The 22,576-nt window shown below is 36.7% G+C and overlaps 1 protein-coding gene across 1 annotated transcript in view; it reads right to left on the bottom strand.

Moving 5' to 3' along the window:
* The window catches only part of LOC117341280 (dynein beta chain, flagellar outer arm-like), a 101,462-nt gene that overhangs the window by 59,456 nt on the left and 19,430 nt on the right, over window positions 1-22,576 (bottom strand). Inside the window, 16 exon segments of the mRNA XM_033903135.1 lie at window positions 37-312; window positions 789-836; window positions 1,689-1,787; window positions 8,161-8,265; window positions 8,584-8,728; window positions 9,301-9,615; window positions 9,818-9,961; window positions 10,342-10,652; window positions 12,650-12,841; window positions 13,215-13,320; window positions 13,703-13,947; window positions 17,769-17,964; window positions 18,503-18,654; window positions 19,206-19,349; window positions 19,963-20,098; window positions 20,521-20,730. Coding sequence (XP_033759026.1) covers window positions 37-312; window positions 789-836; window positions 1,689-1,787; window positions 8,161-8,265; window positions 8,584-8,728; window positions 9,301-9,615; window positions 9,818-9,961; window positions 10,342-10,652; window positions 12,650-12,841; window positions 13,215-13,320; window positions 13,703-13,947; window positions 17,769-17,964; window positions 18,503-18,654; window positions 19,206-19,349; window positions 19,963-20,098; window positions 20,521-20,730 — 2,824 coding nt within the window.

Raw genomic sequence — 22,576 nt, 5'->3', positions numbered from 1 at the left:
AGTAGAGAAACAGATGGTAACATAACACTGGGTTACCTTTAAGAGATCTCATGGAGTCCTGACTCTTCGCAGTCTTAGCGCGCGAGGACGTCCCTTTAACAGAACTATTACGGGATTGTGGTGGTTTAGGTAGCATGTCCTCTTCTCCACCAAACACCATGGGGACATCAACATTTGGCCACATGTCAACCACTAATGTCCCAAAAACACTGGAGTCCCTTCCCTTCATTCGAGGTAGGAATGTGTCTCTGATAGCCAGTACAAGGGATTTCTCCTCCAGCAAAAGTTTGGACTCGGAGAACACTTCATCAGCTTAAAACAGAAGTAAAAACATCCCTAAATTGTTACAGATGAGATAAGTAGTATTGTGGACACTGTTTCTTCTCAAACAGCAAAACAGTATAGTAAAGCTTTATGAACACAAATAAAATTGGCTAATTAGGTCAAACACGGTAACTATAGAAACATATCAAACTGAAATTACACTGTAAAGGATTGGTTTCTGTCTATTTTCAATGTATTGCCAGCAGCAATTATCAATTGGACCTATTTTTTCTCTGTCAATGTTATTTTCATGCTATTTATTTTTAGTAACTACACCATCCTTAAAAGTAACACAAAATTGGAATAGTTAACATAGCATAACTGTTATGGGTTGTTCCCATGGAAACTTAAAATAAAGATAAAGGGTACATAACTTGTGTATTTCAACATAAATCACATTCATCATCTTCATAAATATATGTTGGAATAGGAATTATTACAGATATGGTCAAACTTACACCTACCTTTCTCTACATTGTCTTGGTCTTGTTTTTCAACTGGATCCTCTTTTTCTGAAACCAGATCATCAAATAAATTTCAATATACATTCCTTTATTATGATTTATACCTTATTCATCCTTTTAGAGGCCAAGGCTGCACACAAAGCCATAATGAAGGGGGCAGACTTATTGTAGGGGACAGACTTACTGTAGCATGCTTCTTGTAGGGGGAGGGCTTATTGTTGGGGTAGGGTTTCTTGTAGAAGGTGGGCTTATGATGGGGGGGGGGGGGGGGGGGGGGTTGGCTTATTGTTGGGGGAAGGTTCATTGTAGGGGTGGACTTATTTTGAGGAGGGCTTATTGTAGAAGGTGGGCTTATAATAGGGGGATGGCTTATGATAGGGGGTGGACTTATTGTTGAGGAGGGCTTATTGTAGGGGGATGGCTTACTGTAGGGGGTGGGTTAATTATAGGGGGTGGACTTATTGTTTAGGAGGGCTTATTGTAGGGGGATATGGCTTACTGTTGGGGAGGGCTTATTATAGGGGGTGGACTTATTGTTGAGGAGGGCTTATTGTAGGGGGATGGCTTACTGTAGGGGGTGGGTTAATTATAGGGGGTGGACTTATTGTTTAGGAGGGCTTATTGTAGGGGGATGGCTTACTGTTGGGAGAGGGCTTATTATAGGGGGTGGACTTATTGTTGAGGAGGGCTTATTGTAGGGGGATATGGCTTACTGTTGGGGAGGGCTTATTGTAGGGGATGGGTTAATTATAGAGGATGGGTTTATTGTCAAAAAGTAAGTTAGAACATATGTACTAGGAAAATATTAATAGGAACATTTTTACAAAATTATAAAAAATGTTAAATGTCATTTACAATTCAAAATGATGAATGTGCCAATAAATATTAACAGTATGATACCTTGTTCACTTAACTTCTCCATGTATGCCCCCGCCTCAGACACCAGTCCCTTCAGGGTTTTCATACTCCAGCCTCCACGACCATGGTTTACATCCGATCCTTAATTAACAAAGCATAGGTCAGCAATAACACTGATTGTGTCATTAATGGTTTATAAAGATATATCACATATGGCTGTTCTGGATTCTGTTTTCTCTCATATCTCGCCATGTTGGATAGAGTTTGCCCATGTAAGATAGCTATGTAAGATAAATCTATCTTACATAGCATTTCACGCGCGCGGATTAATCTGCGTTCAAGGGGGACAACTCTCACAACGTCGTCTGCTTGTGTTCACATCCGACAGTCCTTATCGTCGGTGTCGGTTTTGAAACGTTGGACTTAACTATAAAAATACATACATTCTTAGATAAATGTATATCATATCAGCAGTAAATCAATAGGGCTACACGGTTAAACGATTAGACATTTCATCTGAGCGAACATATAACTCCGTTACTGTAACAAACAGTTAGACTACTACAGTACGCCTACAGGCCTGTTGTAACAGTTACAGTACAATACAGACTTGCCTACCCGACAGATTTGTCATTTGTCATTAAAAACATATAAACACACACAATCACCTGGCAATGACAGGAAGTAAAATAAAAGCCATACATAAAAAAATATAAAAAAGAAAATGTCAAACGTCACAACCTATGAAATGGTTCCGTTTGCGTCAGCAGGGGGCCCTGGAATTTGTTTACTCTACTGTACTGTCAGTAACTGTTAGGCCTACTCAGTAACCTGTGTATTTGGAAGTTGGGAATTGGCTCTTAAATGAACGAACATTCGGTAAAAATGACACCCCTCGATGTTCATATAAAAATATTTATTTTAATTGTAACTCAGAGTCTATATTTGTGTAGAGTAACCATGAAAACTAACTGCCATCCTAGCCTTTCAATATGATCATCGTTAGCCTATCGACTGACCTACCTTCGTCCTTCCATCAAGACAACCGGTTAAACACATATAATCCTATGTCACAGAAAAGATCGAATACTCGTATAGAGTCACTGTTCGCTGGTTCACACACGAAGTTGCCAAAATCACAGTGAATTTAAAATTACCAGCCACGAAACATCGCCGCGTCATGGCGATCGAGATCGACATCACTCTCAATATCCTTGAACTATGAATGGAATTCCAATGACAGTCGTGACGTCATGCAGTGACGTAGTATTTTATAAAAAAAATTTGACTTGACATTTAAAAGTACAGTGTGTTCTGTGAAATGATTAAATATGTCGAGGTGCAAATCAAATTATATGTGAAGTTGGAAAACTCATTTCAGCGTTGGCTTTCAGTATTGTTGATAGAACTTCTTTTTCTCGGATGTTGACAATTTGATCACGGCCACGTAAAAGTCGGTCAAGTTACGGTAATTTTTATCGGCGAATTGTTCATTCGTTCATCACTTACCCACAAAATGAATGAAATTTGTGTGCAAACATAGTTTGCCAAAATAGGGTATGATCTTTCAGAATATTACAAGTATATTTAGTAAAAACGTCAAATAAAGAAATTAAAAAATTGAAGAAAATGGATGGCTGAGGGACACTTTCGCCAGAAATTCGGTAATGATATGAGAGAAAAAGACTCTTTCATTATGTGTGTATGTAGGATAGGGATATTCCACCCTCGGGATCACAAAATGTGGTAAAACCCTCGGCAAGCCTCGGGTTTCACCACATTTTGTGACCCCTCGGGTGGAATATCCCTATCCTACATATACACATATGAAAGAGTCTTATAATATATATATATACAGCATGGGACGAGGAAAGGACTGTATTAATGTAATGATTACACCAACAATCTAATAATATACATGTTGTGTAAATTTTGATGAAATCATAAATGGGTCAGTCTGCACTGCTCATTAACACCCAAACCAACCTGCTCTGACAGACAAAGATATAAGCAGTTTATTTTCACTGTCTTCTGAAATGTTTATATATACATGCCGATTCCAGAATTAATCATTTTTCTGCATTGATTTTTTCTGTGATGTCCCAGTAACTTACCCAAGGTGATATTTTCTGTGATGTCCCTATAACTTACCCAGGGTGATATTTTCTGTGATGTCCCTATAACTTACCCAGGGTGATATTTTCTGTGATGTCCCTGTAACTTACCCAGGGTGATATTTTCTGTGATGTCCCTGTAACTTACCCAGGGTGATATTTTCTGTGATGTCCCCGTAACTAACCCAGGGTGATATTTTCTGTGATGTCTCAATAACTTACCCAGGGTGATATTTTCTGTGATGTCCCCATAACTTACCCAGGGGGATATTTTCTGTGATGTCTCAGTAACTTACCCAGGGTGATATTTTCTGTGATGTCATTATAACTTACCCAGGGTGATATTTTCTGTGATGTCACAGTAACTTACCCAGGGTGATATTTTCTGTGATGTCTCAGTAACTTACCCAGGGTGATATTTTCTGTGATGTCCCCATAACTTACCCAGGGTAATATTTTCTGTGATGTCCCCGCAACGTACCCAGGGTGATATATTCTGTGATGTCCCCGTAACGTACCCAGGGTGATATTTTCTGTGATGTCTCAATAACTTACCCAGGGTGATATTTTCTGTGATGTCCCAGTAACTTACCCAGGGTGATATTTTCTGTGATGTCCCCGTAACTTACCCAGAGTGATATTTTCTGTGATGTCCCCTTTACTTACCCAGGGTGATATTTTCTGTGATGTCCCCTTTACTTACCCAGGGTGATATTTTCTGTGAGTCACAGTAACTTACCCAGGGTGATATTTTCTGTGATGTCCCCGTAACTTACCCAGGGTGATATTTTCTGTGATGTCCCCGTAACTTACCCAGGGAGATATTTTCTGTGATGTCCCAGTAACTTACCCAGGGTGATATTTTCTGTGATGTTCCCGTAACTTACCCTGGGTGATATTTTCTGTGATGTCACAGTAACTTACCCAGGGTGATATTTTCTGTGATGTCCCCGTAACTTACCCAGGGTGATATTTTCTGTGATGTTCCTATAACTTACCCAGGGTGATATTTTCTGTGATGTCCCTATAACTTACCCAGGGTGATATTTTCTGTGATGTCCCCGTAACTTACCCAGGGTGATATTTTCTGTGATGTCTCAGTAACTTACCCAGGGTGATATTTTCTGTGATGTCACAGTAACTTACCCAGGGTGATATTTTCTGTGGTGTCCCAGTAACTTACCCAGGGTGATATTTTCTGTGGTGTCCCAGTAACTTACCCAGGGTGATATTTTCTGTGATGTCCCCATAACTTACCCAGGGGGATATTTTCTGTGATGTCTCAGTAACTTACCCAGGGTGATATTTTCTGTGATGTCATTATAACTTACCCAGGGTGATATTTTCTGTGATGTCACAGTAACTTACCCAGGGTGATATTTTCTGTGATGTCTCAGTAACTTACCCAGGGTGATATTTTCTGTGATGTCCCCATAACTTACCCAGGGTAATATTTTCTGTGATGTCCCCGCAACGTACCCAGGGTGATATATTCTGTGATGTCCCCGTAACGTACTCAGGGTGATATTTTCTGTGATGTCTCAATAACTTACCCAGGGTGATATTTTCTGTGATGTCCCCGTAACTTACCCAGAGTGATATTTTCTGTGATGTCCCCTTTACTTACCCAGGGTGATATTTTCTGTGATGTCCCCTTTACTTACCCAGGGTGATATTTTCTGTGAGTCACAGTAACTTACCCAGGGTGATATTTTCTGTGATGTCCCCGTAACTTACCCAGGGTGATATTTTCTGTGATGTCCCCGTAACTTACCCAGGGAGATATTTTCTGTGATGTCCCAGTAACTTACCCAGGGTGATATTTTCTGTGATGTTCCCGTAACTTACCCTGGGTGATATTTTCTGTGATGTCACAGTAACTTACCCAGGGTGATATTTTCTGTGATGTCCCCGTAACTTACCCAGGGTGATATTTTCTGTGATGTTCCTATAACTTACCCAGGGTGATATTTTCTGTGATGTCCCTATAACTTACCCAGGGTGATATTTTCTGTGATGTCCCCGTAACTTACCCAGGGTGATATTTTCTGTGATGTCTCAGTAACTTACCCAGGGTGATATTTTCTGTGATGTCACAGTAACTTACCCAGGGTGATATTTTCTGTGGTGTCCCAGTAACTTACCCAGGGTGATATTTTCTGTGGTGTCCCAGTAACTTACCCAGGGTGATATTTTCTGTGATGTCACAGTAACTTACCCAGGGTGATATTTTCTGTGATGTCCCCGTAACTTACCCAGGGTGATGTTTTCTGTGATGTCCCCATAACTTACCCAGGGTGATATTTTCTGTGATGTCCCCGTAACTTACCCAGGGTGATATTTTCTGTGATGTCCCCGTAACTTACCCAGGGAGATATTTTCTGTGATGTCCCAGTAACTTACCCAGGGTGATATTTTCTGTGATGTTCCCGTAACTTACCCTGGGTGATATTTTCTGTGATGTCACAGTAACTTACCCAGGGTGATATTTTCTGTGATGTCCCCGTAACTTACCCAGGGTGATATTTTCTGTGATGTTCCTATAACTTACCCAGGGTGATATTTTCTGTGATGTCCCTATAACTTATCCAGGGTGATATTTTCTGTGATGTCACCGTAACTTACCCAGGGTGATATTTTCTGTGATGTCCCTATAACTTACCCAGGGTGATATTTTCTGTGATGTCACAGTAACTTACCCAGGGTGATATTTTCTGTGATGTCCCCGTAACTTACCCAGGGTGATATTTTCTGTGATGTCCCCGTAACTTACCCAGGGTGATGTTTTCTGTGATGTCCCCGTAACTTACCCAGGGTGATATTTTCTGTGATGTCCCGTAACTTACCCAGGGTGATATTTTCTGTAATGTCCCAGTAACTTACCCAGGGTGATATTTTCTGTGATGTCCCCGTAACTTACCCAGGGTGATATTTTCTGTGATGTCCCCGTAACTTACCCAGGGTGATATTTTCTGTGATGTCACAGTAACTTACCCAGGGTGATATTTTCTGTGATGTTCCTATAACTTACCCAGGGTGATATTTTCTGTGATGTCCCAGTAACTTACCCAGGGTGATATTTTCTGTGATGTCCCTGTAACTTACCCAGGGTGATATTTTCTGTGATGTCCCCGTAACTTACCCAGGGTGATATTTTCTGTGATGTCCCCGTAACTTACCCAGGGTGATATTTTCTGTGATGTCCCCGTAACGTACCCAGGATGATATTTTCTGTGATGTCCCAGTAACTTACTCAGGGTGATATTTTCTGTGATGTCCCAGTAACTTACTCAGGGTGATATTTTCTGTGACGTCACAGTAACTTACCCAGGGTGATATTTTTTGTGATGTCCCCATAACTTACCCAGGGTGATATTTTCTGTGATGTCCCCATATCTTACCCTGGGTGACATTTTCTGTGATGTCCCCGTAACTTACCCAGGGTGATATTTTCTGTGATGTCCCAGTAACTTACCCAGGGTGATATTTTCTGTGATGTTCCCGTAACTTACCCAGGGTGATATTTTCTGTGATGTCATTATAACTTACCCAGGGTGATATTTTCTGCGATGTCATTATAACTTACCCAGGGTGATATTTTCTGTGATGTCCCTGTAACTTACCCAGGGTGATATTTTCTGTGATGTCCCCGTAACTTACCCAGGGTGATATTTTCTGTGATGTCCCCGTAACTTACCCCGGGTGATATTTTCTGTGATGTCCCCGTAACTTACCCAGGGTGATATTTTCTGTGATGTCCCAGTAACTTACCCAGGGTGATATTTTCTGTGATGTCCCAGTAACTTACCCAGGGTGATATTTTCTGTGATGTCCCCGTAACTTACCCAGGGTGATATTTTCTGTGATGTCCCCGTAACTTACCCAGGGTGATATTTTCTGTGATGTCCCAGTAACTTACCCAGGGTGATATTTTCTGTGATGTCATTATAACTAACCCAGGGTGATATTTTCTGTGATGTCCCAGTAACTTACCCAGGGTGATATTTTCTGTGATGTCATTATAACTAACCCAGGGTGATATTTTCTGTGATGTCCCCGTAACTTACCCAGGGTGATATTTTCTGTGATGTCCCCGTAACTTACCCAGGGTGATATTTTCTGTGATGTCCCCGTAACTTACCCAGGGTGATATTTTCTGTGATGTCCCCGTAACGTACCCAGGGTGATATTTTCTGTGATGTCTCAGTAACTTACCCAGGGTAATATTTTCTGTGATGTCCCAGTAACTTACCCAGGGTGATATTTTCTGTGATGTCCCCGTAACTTACCCAGGGTGATATTTTCTGTGATGTCCCTATAACTTACCCAGGGTGATATTTTCTGTGATGTCCCCGTAACTTACCCAGGGTGATATTTTCTGTGATGTCCCCGTAACTTACCCAGAGTGATATTTTCTGTGATAAACACATTGGTTCCCAGCAGTTTCCTACACAACTCATACAGTGTCATTGTCTTTTTTGCCAACACACGAGCCGACACAAATCCTGTTACAACACAGAGAAATATTTGATTATTTTAAATCTAGTAATTTATCTTTGTTATCAATATTGCTTACATTATTTATGTTTTGAAGCATTTTTATAAAAATTTAATTAACTTAATTTTTTTCAAAGAACAATCCATTACATATTTAGCTTTGTCCGCCCTTAATTTTGAAAAGTTTTATAATTTCTTCTTTTGAAAAATAACATTTATATACTATTTCTAAACTTCTGTTTGCACACTGTTTACACATGCTCATGAGAAATTTTGTCTAAATAACATCAATAGTTCTTTATACATAAATAATCAGAGACTCTGACCTTGACTTGATAGCATGACCTCTAACGCAAGGTGAAGGTCAGGCTGGAGAACAGAGATGGTACGGAACTGGACCATGATGTAGTCGGGGATGGCTGCTGTAGAAGAAGAGTACAGTAGCAACTTCTCTGGGTTTCCCGGCTGTACCTGGTGAGAAAGAGGATATCAAACTTCTGTCAAGAAATGTGAAATTCGAGAGGAACAGGTTATCAAACTTCTGCCAACAAATGTTTCACAATCAGGAAGAACAGGTCACCATGTATGTATATGTCCTTACTGACTTCACTTAAAATGTTTTTTAAAAAGAAAGATTAAACCAATGATCCTTAAATTCCTTTCCTACAGAAACAGCACAGACTGAGCTGGGAAAGGAGTAACTATTGGAGACTGTAATGATGTACCTGTACAGACTGAGCTGGGAAAGGAGTAACTATTGGAGACTGTAATGATGTACCTGTACAGACTGAGCTGGGAAAGGAGTAACTATTGGAGACTGTAATGATGTACCTGTACAGACTGAGCTGGGAAAGGAGTAACTATTGGAGACTGTAATGATGTACCTGTACAGACTGAGCTGGGAAAGGAGTAACTATTGGAGACTGTAATGATGTACCTGTACAGACTGAGCTGGGAAAGGAGTAACTATTGGAGACTGTAATGATGTACCTGTACAGACTGAGCTGGGAAAGGAGTAACTATTGGAGACTGTAATGATGTACCTGTACAGCACTGTCGGTGAGTGCGAAGCAAGCTCCCGCAGCGTTCAGCTGTATGTCGTCCGACTGTAGATGGACAGCTGCCTTCCCGGCTCTAAGAGCGCCCATAACAGCCGATATGAGCTGGGCGTAGACACTGAGGACGGCTGGCGTGAGGTTACTGATGTTGTTGAAGCAAACCCAGCATCCTGTTGAAGCCATGCCTCGGAATATGTCATGGAGCTGCATGTAGTCCATGGTGGATGTACAATTGAACTTGAACAGAGGATAGCCAAGGCATCGGGCAAGCTCGTGCACCAGCTCAAATTTACCACTGTCCTGTAAGTACAAGTTAGCAAATGTAACATGTCCAGCATATTATGTAAAGGTTATTCCATACAGTAAATTCTGTAAATTGGCAGCCCATATTGGCAGGTTTGACAATGGAACTGCAGAATATACTGCCAATTAAAAGCTTATTATAACGATGAAAGAGATAGAATTATTCCCCTTGTTTACATCGGTTATCTCCCTTACTTACCATCGGACCAACACACATGGCCCCCATGTGAGCCTTCACCGTCTGTGTAAGGGAGACAAACACTCGTTCAGTGAGAGGAGTGATTACCTCCCTTGGACTGGAGCCGATGTACTCGTATCCATAGTCAAATTGAGAGTCAAGTGTCTGTAAATGAAATATACATAGTGTTCAATTCTGGTTTATAATCGTGTTGGAAACTACTGGTATCATGTATGATACATTTGTTTTTATTTGTAAGTAACCATGTACCTATTAAAAATGTGTGTCTTAAGTTGTCCATTATATACTGGTAATTGTGTCAAGAATTTATTAGATTTTTCGCCTTTTTTTCAATGTACTATGCTGGTTGCTGGAAGGAAGAATTGTTCTCTTTAATACAAGTGTTTATTTGATATATATATGTATATATGTCTTCTGTTTGTAATATTATTTCAAGTTAAAGACCTGGACATATATCAAGTTGATATATCTACAGTAACTTTCCTCACCATGGCAGAGTTATTTCCCCTTGTTTGATTATTTACCTTGATACTGACTGCCCTGTTGTCCTTGCTGAAGTAAAATCGTAGATGTGATCGCCACTCAAACCCTGACACGGCCGCAGTGTCCTCCGCTTCAATCATTCTCTCCAGGAAGTCACGTACATGTGCAAGAAGGGCAAGAAGGGAGGTAAGTTTCTGTATCTGACTCGGGAACAACATCAGCTTCATGTCGGTGGATTCTCCCTGTGGGGGTTCATCCTTAGATTCTTCTTTCTTGCTGTATGTGGTGATGGGAGGGGCTGCCAGTATGTTCATTGTATCCACTGGCTCCAATGTCTGGGGCTCCATAAGGGCTAAACACCATATATAAATATCATAAAGAGGCTCCATAAGGGCTAAATACCATATATAAATATCATAAAGAGGCTCCATAAGGGCTAGATATCATATATAAATATCATAAAGAGGCTCCAAAAGGGCTAAACACCATATAAAATATCATAAAGAGGCTCCATAAGGGCTAAATACCATATATAAATAATATACTCGAGGCTCCATAAGGGCTAAACACTATATACAAATATTATAAAGAGGCTCTGTTAGGGCTGAATACCATATATAACTATATATCCTTTTTTAAATAAAAAAAAATTCTACTATCCCCGATCAGAACTCCACTATCTCCGATCAGAATTCAACTATCCCTGATCAGAATTCTACTATCCTTGATCAGAATTCTACCAGAATTCTACTATTTTTTATCAGAGTTCTACTATCCCTGATCAGAATTCTACTATCCTTGATCAGAATTCTACCAGAATTCTACTATTTCTTATCAGAATTCTACTATCCCTGATCAGAATTCTACTATTTTTTATCAGAGTTCTACTATCCCTGATCAGAATTCTACTATTTTTTATCAGAATTCTACTATTTTTTATCAGAATTCTACTATTTTTTATCAGAGTTCTACTATCCCTGATCAGAATTCTACCAGAATTTTACTATTTTTTATCAGAGTTCTACTATCCCTGATCAGAATTCTACTATTTTTTATCAGAATTCAACTATCCCTGATCAGAATTCTACTATCCTTGATCAGAATTCTACCAGAATTCTACTATTTTTTATCAGAATTCTACTATCCCTGATCAGAATTCTACTATTTTTTATCAGAGTTCTACTATCCCTGATCAGAATTCTACTATCCCTGATCAGAGTTCTACTATCCCTGATCAGAATTCTACCATCCCTTCCACTTTCACAATTTTTCAGAATGTGTGTACCTGTCCAGTTAATATTATATTTTCTATCATTTATCTTTTTCTTCAGCAGAATTAATCAGAATCATATCTTTAACTAATCAAACAATGAATATCATTAATTGCAGTAGTCATCCAATGTACTGCTACACCAAAACCATATTGTTAATTATTTAAACATGGTTATAAAGACAATTTAAACTATGCCACCAGCACCTGAACACAAAATTATATAAACATAAAGTATACAAGGTTTCCAATCGTCTGATTATTATACTGACCTTACATGACCCATAATTAATTAAATATTACACTATACATGTATATAGAATTAGTGAGCACCCAGCTCTGACATTACATAGAACACACAAACGTATAGATAATGGTTCACAGTCACTGTGTATATGCAAGTATAGTATTACCAAGAAAGTACTTTAAAAATAAAAAGAAACATCAATTACGTTAAACTTGGGCTACAAATAAAAATCACCAGCCTGCTTTCATTAAAAGTCACAGTCACACATAAATTACATAACTGCCATTTTCATACCAGGTTTAATAGATATTTATTCAAAGTGTGTACGGAAATTTCAGTAACTGCTATTTTTTATTACATAATAGTTTGAAGGAATTGACCTGACATTATTAAAATCCACCAAAATTTCATTTTTAAGTTACTAGAATGTTTGTGTGACCACAGAGCTCCTCAACCTGACCATAAGGCTGTACAACAGCAGCCTCATCTGATTGCCAAGGACAATAGTATTTTCGTCTATTTTTTGTTGTTTGTTTGTGAAAAAACATGTTTATCACTCAAAAAATCGCTCAAAGAGCTCCTTAATCTCTTCTTTTTTCTGAGTTGTATACTCTATGATCAAATTATACGGCAATGTAAGGTATGGTTGATTATGTGTATGTGGTACTTGGGACTGATCTAACAAACTCCTAATGTTGATTTTGATATCTATGTTGACAGAAAAATTAACCTTAAGTCAGAAATCAAAAGTCAGGTTTAGGACGGTCTAAGGTTGTGACCACAATGAGACCAGAAACACAATGCCAATTAGCCAGTACCAAGCCACACTTACACGACTGTTCATCCCCCTTGGTGGACCCCTCCTCCTCTGGGATGGGGGTCCGTGCCGTTTCACCGCCACCAACATCTAACGTTGACCCCTTACGTGAGGCTCCAGTAAGTGAGGCAGCGTAACTACTGCGGGCACCTGCCACAGACGCCGACTCTGATAACTCCTCTTTTTCTCCATCCTTCATAGAACGACCTACAAAATTAGCAGCATGGTACACATAAAATATAGGTATAGTCCGAGAATATCATTGACAATAACATCTTAAAAATATTTGATTTGAGATACAAATTTCTCTAACTCTGGACAGAGATATCTATAATTTTACTGGTGTGAGGTTTTCTTCTCACCCAAGGTTGAGACAAGCTACACATGCTCTTTGCACGTTTTCAACAATTGCATTTCGTCATGTCATCAATGATGTCATGTCATGATGTCACAGCGACAATACAATGATGTCCCGTCAACAATTTAATAACGTCACCAATATTTCTTTGCATTAGATTAGATTTTTATGACGACTGTAATAATATTATCAGAACATACGATATTTGTAATGGTTGCATACCTCCTTCGCTGACCTCGTTACGACCTTTGGTCTCCCTCTCTCCCTCCAGCCCCTTCAGTAGGACTGTGGTAGCCCTGATACTGTGATTCACTTTCTGTAAGGCGTTCTGTAATCACATCAAGTTTTATAACAGATTTCACCAGGTAATGAATTAATTATACTCTCAAATTTAGTTGACATTTTTAAGGGGTCCTGTCTTTTGCTGTTTTCAAGGGGCAAATAAAATAGCAAAATCAGATACTTTCCAAATGGAACAACTTTTTTTATATACAATGTACTTAATTAAAATATAATTAATAAAAAAAATCTTTACATTCATTCAATATTAACAAAAACTTCTCTTAGACTACAAAAAATCTATGGTGTTAAAGTATACACATATTTTGTAGTTTTATAAATCAATTGTTTTTCTGTAAAATTACAGTTGATAATTATATATATATAAAAAGTCTACTCTTCTAAACAGACTGGACTATATATAAATGTACCTGGAGACTGTCCTTGGTGCCGCCCTCTAACTCCTTCAGGGCTGACTCGATCTTCTCTGTCATCTGGACGCGCGTGGCCAGGTACACGACTTCACTCACATGATCCAGCGTCCATGACTTCTGCTGGTCTCCTCTATCATTCTCTGTCAGGAGCTGGTCGGCGACCGAAGAGGCACGACTCATCGGCTCCTTGGCATCACGCTTGGCGGCTCGGCTACTTGTTCTACTGCCAACCTCTTTCTTTTCTGTAGATCAAAATCAGGAAAATGTTTTATCACCTACAGTATATCTATGTGGAAATAATGTTCTTTTATCTAAAGAAAAAAAAATGTTTTATGTGTATACAAACCTTATGAACTATAGCTATTTAACTGTTAGAATTGGCTGAATTATGACAATCTTATTTTGTTCAATTTTATCAAATATAATTGAAATATTTGACACAATGTACATATATGAAAAACAATCTGGTGTAATAATCTGTTTTGAAAAAAATTGTTCTAATTAATAATAACAAATCAATTTACAATTTAATACTGTAAATGTTGTTTTTTCAATGGTTCAAATTTTCACGGATTTGCCAAATGATTTAAACAATTCTCAATTTTCAGTTTTATTTTACCTAAAAAAAAAAAAAAAATAATTGAAATAAAAACAACCTTTCCAGCGTTGATGAGACAAATTACTATTACAGTTGTATAACAGTAGCAGTAAATTGATGATTTACCAGTTTATCTAACTCTGGGACACAAAATGGTTTTAAAATGTTGTATTGCTTGTAATACATTAAAAATTACATAGGCACCATTAGCATGTCAACATACACACATCTCACGTTAATGAATTCTGACAAATAGATTTCATGCATTTAGATCAAAAGTCAATCAAAATAACAACAAACTGTTTGTAGCATGCTTGACTTAGACATTCTCATCTATCAAATTCATTGGTAAATGTTTCATCATCAGATGTTTATTGATAGCCATGAGGACCATTAACTTTATTTATCATAATACAAGGTCGTGATTTACTTACATAGTGTACATATAGAGATTGACAGGAAAAGGGAAGAGGTTATTGGGGCTACTAAATAGGATTATTCCTAAATTGTTTATTATTCAAATAAAGTTTAATTCAAATATCTGTGCTTTGTCTACATGGTATATATATACATGTACATGTAACTGACAGAGGTGTTGGATTTGTTAGGAGTGACAGAGTGAATTAACACAGATACAGGGTATGTCTCATAAACAGGTAACCGTCCAAAATCCTACATGAAAAAGAAAAATGTAAAATTTATTTTTTTGCTCCTAAAGAATATACATAGACAGACTTAACAACTGAAAATTGAAAAAACAAAAGTGTTCTGTAGGGGAAGGGATTTAACATATTAAATACATACACATGTAGGATCAATAAGTGAATGCTTCACTAACATTTTATACTGTAGAATCAATAAGTGAATGCTTCACTAACATTTTATGCTCAGAGTAACATTTTAGGCCATTTTTTTTGTGGAAACATTACTGCAGTCATACATTCATTGTACATTTGTGTTTTCATGCAGAATCACAACCTCAAGCACAAATCTCAATCTAGAATCTCTCAGTCAAGAATTCAGTTTGGACAAGTCTGTTTCATATGTTTTAAAGCTATTTAAATTAATAAATAATATTTGTAGAATTTACTCGAAAATTTGAACTTCTGATTAGTTTTGTTCAGTGAATATTTCATATTGACAGTATTGTAGTTACATAAGTCAGTTTTATATGACAATTGTTATATCATATTTGATTTGATTTAAACCTGTTTTATTGCAATAGGAACATGTTGTACATCTAATTGCAAGTCCTGTTACCGTACCAGTCAATACGACCAATAGACCTAGATATGTACATATATGTATACATGTATTCATCTTCGCTAGCCAAGGCTTCTGATTACGTTACACTCCACGAACCCTTGGCAGATATAGGCGTCAGTTCTGGCCCTCTAGCGGTGATTCGAAATTACCACCCTTCACACATGAAATTTTCGACCAATCAAAACAAGCGTTACCGATTTACTTCATCGGTGATGTTTACAAACACACATCGAGGTTTGGTGTCATTTCGATGAGATATGTGATCAATGACTTATATGAATTGATCAAACACTGATTTTTTGTATTTAGGTAAAATGCCATGACATAGTCGGCAATGTAGCTCTGTACTGGGTGCCGCATTTTTTGTTTACTGCGAAACCAAGCCAGAATGTAAAACGCGATTTGATTGGGTGCCCTGGGATTCCAGGGCGCGACGGTTTGAACACGACTATATCCGCCAAGGGTTCGTGGAGTGTAACGTAATCAGAAGCCTTGGCTAGCGAAGATGACATGTATTATACTTTAAGAAACATGAAGTCCAAACTGAATTTCTTAAGAAAACCATTGATTTAGAAGTATTGAGAAAAGAGTTGGTAGATTTGAAGATCTGAATACAATGAGATGTTTGAGTAGAACTTCGTTAGATGAGACGGCTGATCATGAATCAAGGGTTTAAAACTAATACCTCTCGGGGGAAAAACACCCAAACCCAGCCATCATCCAGACACAACTCATCATACAACTATTTGTCTGAGTAAATGTCATGAAATTTATTTTTTTTTCAATATCTAAATGGAAACACTAAACTATATTAAGAAGTGTTTTATATTTGGAAGAAAGTCATAAAATCGGTAATGTTCCTGTAGATTATTTTTTTTATTCTTTTCAAGTAACGAAGTTCCACTGTCTATACATACGGCAGAAAAAAGTTTTAAGACCAGACCACCCCATCTGAGCACAAAAAAAGTCAAATTTTCTCTGACATATACGATGATTCAACCTTGTACTGTCTGCATAATTCCAAATTTCTTTTTCAGCGATTCCCAGCCTAGAGAGCAAAGATCATGACCTCATATTACAAGTCATCCAGTGACACTGCCAACTTACAAACATTAACAAGATTTATATCAAATAGCTCTTTTGCTTGAAGGATGATATTAAAATTCATAGAACATATTAATTTCTCGTTAATATCTTATAAATGTATGAAGCTGCATTTCGGAGGGGTTTTCTTTTTCTTTCTTTTAAAAGCCTTTTTTCAAGAAAAGCATGAAAGAAATGAATCTATTGGAAGAAAAACTTAAGTCAATTTCATAATTTTCTCCCAAAATCTGTTATTCATTATTTTTTATATGAAACTTTTAAATATATATAATGAACCATTAAAAAACAAACATTTATAGTTAAAATTTAAAAATGATCAAAAACATTTGTATCAGAATAAAATCAGATGTACATTGTACATCATCAGTTTGGAAGATTTTACGGAAATGACATGCCACCTTCTAGAAGTTGGAACATATGCACAATACAACACATGTAACATAATACTACATTGAATAAGGATTCGAAATGTATTCAGTAACCATGGAAAGATATCACTGTATTTACTGTAATTAATCTGCACTGTGCACAAGAAAAGCCTAAACAATAAAAGAGGTGAAAATCTTTGAGAAAAAACACTCAGTGTCCTGAGAGATCTATATATAAGCATGCATGATTATCAAACATACATACAACTGGGCATCTACATTATACGTCAGGATTTACCATGATGGCAAATATTACACTCTGATGTCAAGGGTTGAATATGAAGTACATAATGTATTTATCCTGAAATAAGCCCACGTCTGGTAATAAAACCACACATTTCCTTGTCAGCAGTTCAATGAAAATGTAAAAACAAATTCTAGTACATTGTCTCGCCATACTGCCCCCCCCCCCTACTTTAAGTGAAAGCTTTAGTGTAGGTCCCTTGGCTAATTACAGCATAAATACAACAACACAACAGTGCATTTAGCTGGATACAACAGAATTTTAACTGTGAGGTCTGGAAACAACGAAAACTCAATTCTGTCATCAATATTCCATTTTAATGGATAAAGTAATTTATATTGTTATAACTGTAAAGATTTGTATATAACTTTAAACAAAAAAAACAAAAAAACTTCAACAAGGAAATTATAAGTTACCACTTACCCTTTCCCTTACTCATTGAACTGGATGCCCGTGCAGCTACAGTGACCTTGCGCGACCCAGCACTCCGTATTGTCCTGGTTCGGGGTTTGGGTTTCTCTACACCCATAGCTGTTGCCATTTGGAACTGTAAAGCATTCTTGAGACCCAGAATGAAGCTTGTTAGCCATGTCTCAATTTGTCCCTCACATGTGACAGGCTGTAAGAGATTATCCCAATGAGTCAACCTAGCTATCTGTGATGTCATCGATACTCAAACATTGAACAGGTTGTTTTGGGGTTTTTTTTGGTTTTTTTATGATTTTATCAAAAGTTTGAAGCTTAAAATGATATATTTTTGGGGAAATTGCTAAACAGACTACAATTTTCTTTTAGAATTTTGTTATTTGAAACTACATTTATTTTTAGAACAATTGCTTAACAATATATTAACTTATATTGATCAATCTTTTTGGCCTGGTTGGAATGTGTGAGGGGGCTGATCGGGCAGGTGACCCCTAACCTTGTCATGTCCCATTAGGGAATAGAACCCTGATCTCCTAGGTGAAAGGCAAGTGTGTTAACACTGTGCTGCCCAAATTCTTACTTTCAATGTGTCTTTTCTTATGATCTTATCTTCCATTCTCATATCATGATGATACGCTAAGTTACATTATCATACTTTTGTAACAGTCGTAACAGTGTATAATATACATACATGGTTTCAGTCAAGTTGTTCCCATATAGCATTTACCTACCTGTAGAAAGTCCAGTTTTTCTCCTAGCGTGCTAAGCACACCAGTGATCATGAAGCTGTATTTCTCGTTGTCCTCTACCTCTTCATACACCAGACTACCAACATTCTCGAATACTTTACTGATAAACAGGTTCACCTGTTTTAGGTCATAACCTAAGGTGAAAATAATAACAAGGTCATAATACCGGGTGAAAATAATAACAAGGTCATAATACCGGGTAAAAATAATAACAAGGTCATAATACCGGGTAAAAATAATATCAAGGTCATAATACCGGTAAAAATAATATCAAGGTCATAATATCGGGTAAAAATAATGACAAGGTCATAATACCGCGTAAAAATAATAACAAGGTCATAATACTGGGTAAAAATAATATCAAGGTCATAATCTAGGGTAAAAATAATGACAAGGTCATGATCTAGAATGACACAGAGAGAAAGTAATTGTTGACTTGCTGGAGAAGGTAAGTTACTTACATATATTTAAATTCATTCTCTACACTCCAAATGTTACAAATATTGTTAAATAATATACTAACATCAAGAATATTTTTCCTCAAAGATGTGAATGGAAACTTACATGAAATGATATATTATTCACTTGAGAAATTAAAAAAAAAAACATCTTTCTGTAACAGACCATCTCTTCAGGAACCAATGATGATGGTCTCTAGTGAACCCCCGACATCAGTACAACATACCGTTACAAACAAGGTGAAGAACATCCTCCATAGACAGGAAGTAGAATCGCGGGAAGATCTGTCTCCGTCGCTCTAGATGGTTGAGGAGGGAACGTCGACAACTCTCCAGACTGTGGTTCATGTGTTCCAGGATAGACAGGATATCTGTGGGGATAAACTTGACCTTTAACTCCTAGACATATAGTAATATGTTTGACCTTTAACCTCTATACAGATGTTAAAGACATGTACATTTGACCTTTAAATCCTCTACAGAAGGGTATACTGTTGACCTTGACCTTTAACCCCTAGATACATGTAGTAATATAATTGACACTTAACCTATATACAGATGTTAAAGACATGTACACTTGACCTTTAAATGCTCTACATGAGGGTACACTGTTGACCTTGACCTCTAACTTATATCTATGTTGGGATACAGTTGTCTTAAATCCCTATAAATAAAAGTAGATTGACCTTTAGTTCCTATCTTTGTGCCTACAGTTAACCTCTAACCCCATTATATATATGGGAATACATTTGAACTTTAACCCTTTTATAACTTCGGGAATTTGGATACTAATGATTTTTCTTTCAATGACTATCTATTTGAAAATGTGAATTTCTCTCTTGAGCTTGTGATTCATAGCAGAAAACAGACAAAAAGCAAACTAATGAGATCTGTATTAATAGGTCTCATTTTACATTAGTCAAATTAACAACTTTAATGTAGAAACAGAAAATGTTCTCTGCCTTGTGATAAAATGCTACTTACTCTTTCTGGAGCAGCACTGTAGGACGTTAGGATTTTTCTCTGTTGCTCGCATGAGGAGGCGGAAATCTCTGTTTACCACCGCAAATCTATTGGCATCATGGGATAGGGAAGTTCGTACATCCGCCCCGGAGAATACCTAAAGACAGCAAAAGAGGATGAAATGTAACATAAAAATTATAAAAATCATTAAGTCAGGGGCTGAAATAAATGTGAAATAAGAATTAACTGGAATTGCTTCTTTTCCCAACTTCAATATAAAAATGTTTGTAAGGATATAATTATAATTTGTGAAAGGGGTAAAACTCTAGATACAAATGTTTTAGGTGTGATGTTTCATAAAAATTGGTTGAGAGATTAACAAGTATTACTCTAGACATTCTACTGATGGACAGACAACCAAAATCTATATTCTTTGCACAAAAACAAGTGTTAATAAATAGCCACTCCCTTAATTTATTATGGGTCACAGTCAGTTAATTCTTAAAATCATTTTTTTGAAAAATTAAGGTGACCCTCTCTTCTTCACAACATAAAACACGTTCTGTAACGGTCCCTCACCTCCTCCAGTTCCACCCATTTTTCCTGGACCTCCAGCCATGTTGTTAACACAGCTTCAATAGTTTGTAGTTTTTTCTGCCACTTAAGTACATCGTCCAGGAATGATCCGGCCGCACTGTTGGCCTGCATGGCCTGTAGCGACACCTGGTGGTGCTCCAGTTCGTGGAAGATTGGGTCGGTGGTGGTGAGGAGAGACAGCGTCCCAAAGTCCTGACAGTGGAGAAAACACCTTCTATTAACAGTTGTATAACGAGAACATCTGCTCTGCATTAGTTAAATTAACAATCTTCTTTAAATCATCAAATAGTAACTGTATATTGTCACTGATTGATAGGTAGAACAGATATTTCCACCACAAATTTCCATCACATAATTTCCTGGTAGGTTTGACATTTTTACTAAACACAAACAGATTTTTCTGTATTAGAGATGAAAAAATAATAAAATTACACATGTTCCAATACCACAGTTAAGATATATAATATCTTTTATATATGTCATACTATTTTCACTTTTGGTGCAAATTTCTTTTATACTTAGAATTGGTTTGTCTTAGAATAGATTCGTTAGCATATGATCAAGATCTAATACAGATAATTAAACAATTTTTTTTTGGGGGTTTAATTGAGATTTAATCTTAAACAATTTGCTTCCAAAATGAAAGTCAAATCTCTGTGAAATATAGAATTACCGTCACATACCTGTAGATATGTAAATATGAACAACACGGTAACACACAGGTTAATACAGGTATAATTTGTCATCATTGATGTTTGTTACAATATTAGTATATATATAGGTGTATACATTAATGTATTGATAAAAGAATATGTACTGAATATGCATATATTAATCATATAGTTTTATATAATAACAAATATGGTTAAGATGAAAAATTGATATATATATTTTTTCGAAAATATTATGGCCATTTAACTTGGTTATTTCAAGGATTAAAATTTTTTTTTAATACTAGATCAAATTGTTGTATCGATAGATTTTCAAGACCAATTTAAAAAACAATGAATTAATAATTGTTTTGTAAAATATCTTATTTTTGATTACATTTTTATGTCTAACATGTTCATTCAATAAGTTAATTAATTTAATTAGGAAGCTTTGGACATCAATTTTATCATTGTCAATGACAATTATGACCACTATCATAATCACAATGTCAGAAATGCTTTTCTAGATACAGAGATAAAATATTTTAGCTGTAACATCAATTATTATCATTGATGCCCTGAAAATATCATATAGCTACTGGCACGCAGGAAGGACTTTTTGAGAAAAAAAATAACAAAAACAAACAAAAAATAAAAAGCAAAATAAACAAATAAATGAAATAAAGTGCATTGGAATAAATAGGTACTGGAGAGATAAAATTTACTGTTATGATGCAGAAAGATGTAGAATTGGTTTGTTATTAGCTGGACTATAAATCAGTTACTGACCACCACCTTACACAAACTTACACAGCCTCAACACCACTACACTTGTACTACAGTAGGAAACCAGAAAACCTGGTTAAAATTACCCTCATTCACTAAAGATTATTTTTCATTCACAGAATTTAAAAAAATAGAAAAAACTCTTTCTCACTCAAGCTTGTTTAAATAATGATGCCAACATGGTAATTTTTCAATTGAATCACAAAATTAAAAGGTGTCTATATTTCAGATTTCATATGTATGCCAAAAAAAAGAAAAGAAAAATTAGTGGATTATTTGCCACAAAATTTATTAGTGAAAAACAAATCATTCCTTTCAACAACTAAAATTTAGATGAATTTGTACGGGTTTAAATATTTTCCATCTATATTTTTCTTTAATTTTCTTTTTTTTTTCTTCTAAGGAGTTTGGAAAAAATACAGGCAAGGTAAGTATATATATATTTCTGGCTTCCATGTACTGTCTGTATGATGTCATGGTGTCGGGCTGCTGTCTCTAGTTCCCACACCGAACCGATGGTGTTGGGCTGCTGTCTCTAGTTCCCACACCGAACCGATGTAATGTGTTACACGTTTACCTTGTCAAATTTCTCCTCAAATCTA

Source organism: Pecten maximus, chromosome 13 (genome assembly GCF_902652985.1).
Source record: "Pecten maximus chromosome 13, xPecMax1.1, whole genome shotgun sequence".
Classification (NCBI taxonomy): domain Eukaryota; kingdom Metazoa; phylum Mollusca; class Bivalvia; order Pectinida; family Pectinidae; genus Pecten; species Pecten maximus.
Note: the sequence above shows the minus strand (reverse complement) of the source record. Positions and strands in the feature narration are given on the sequence as shown.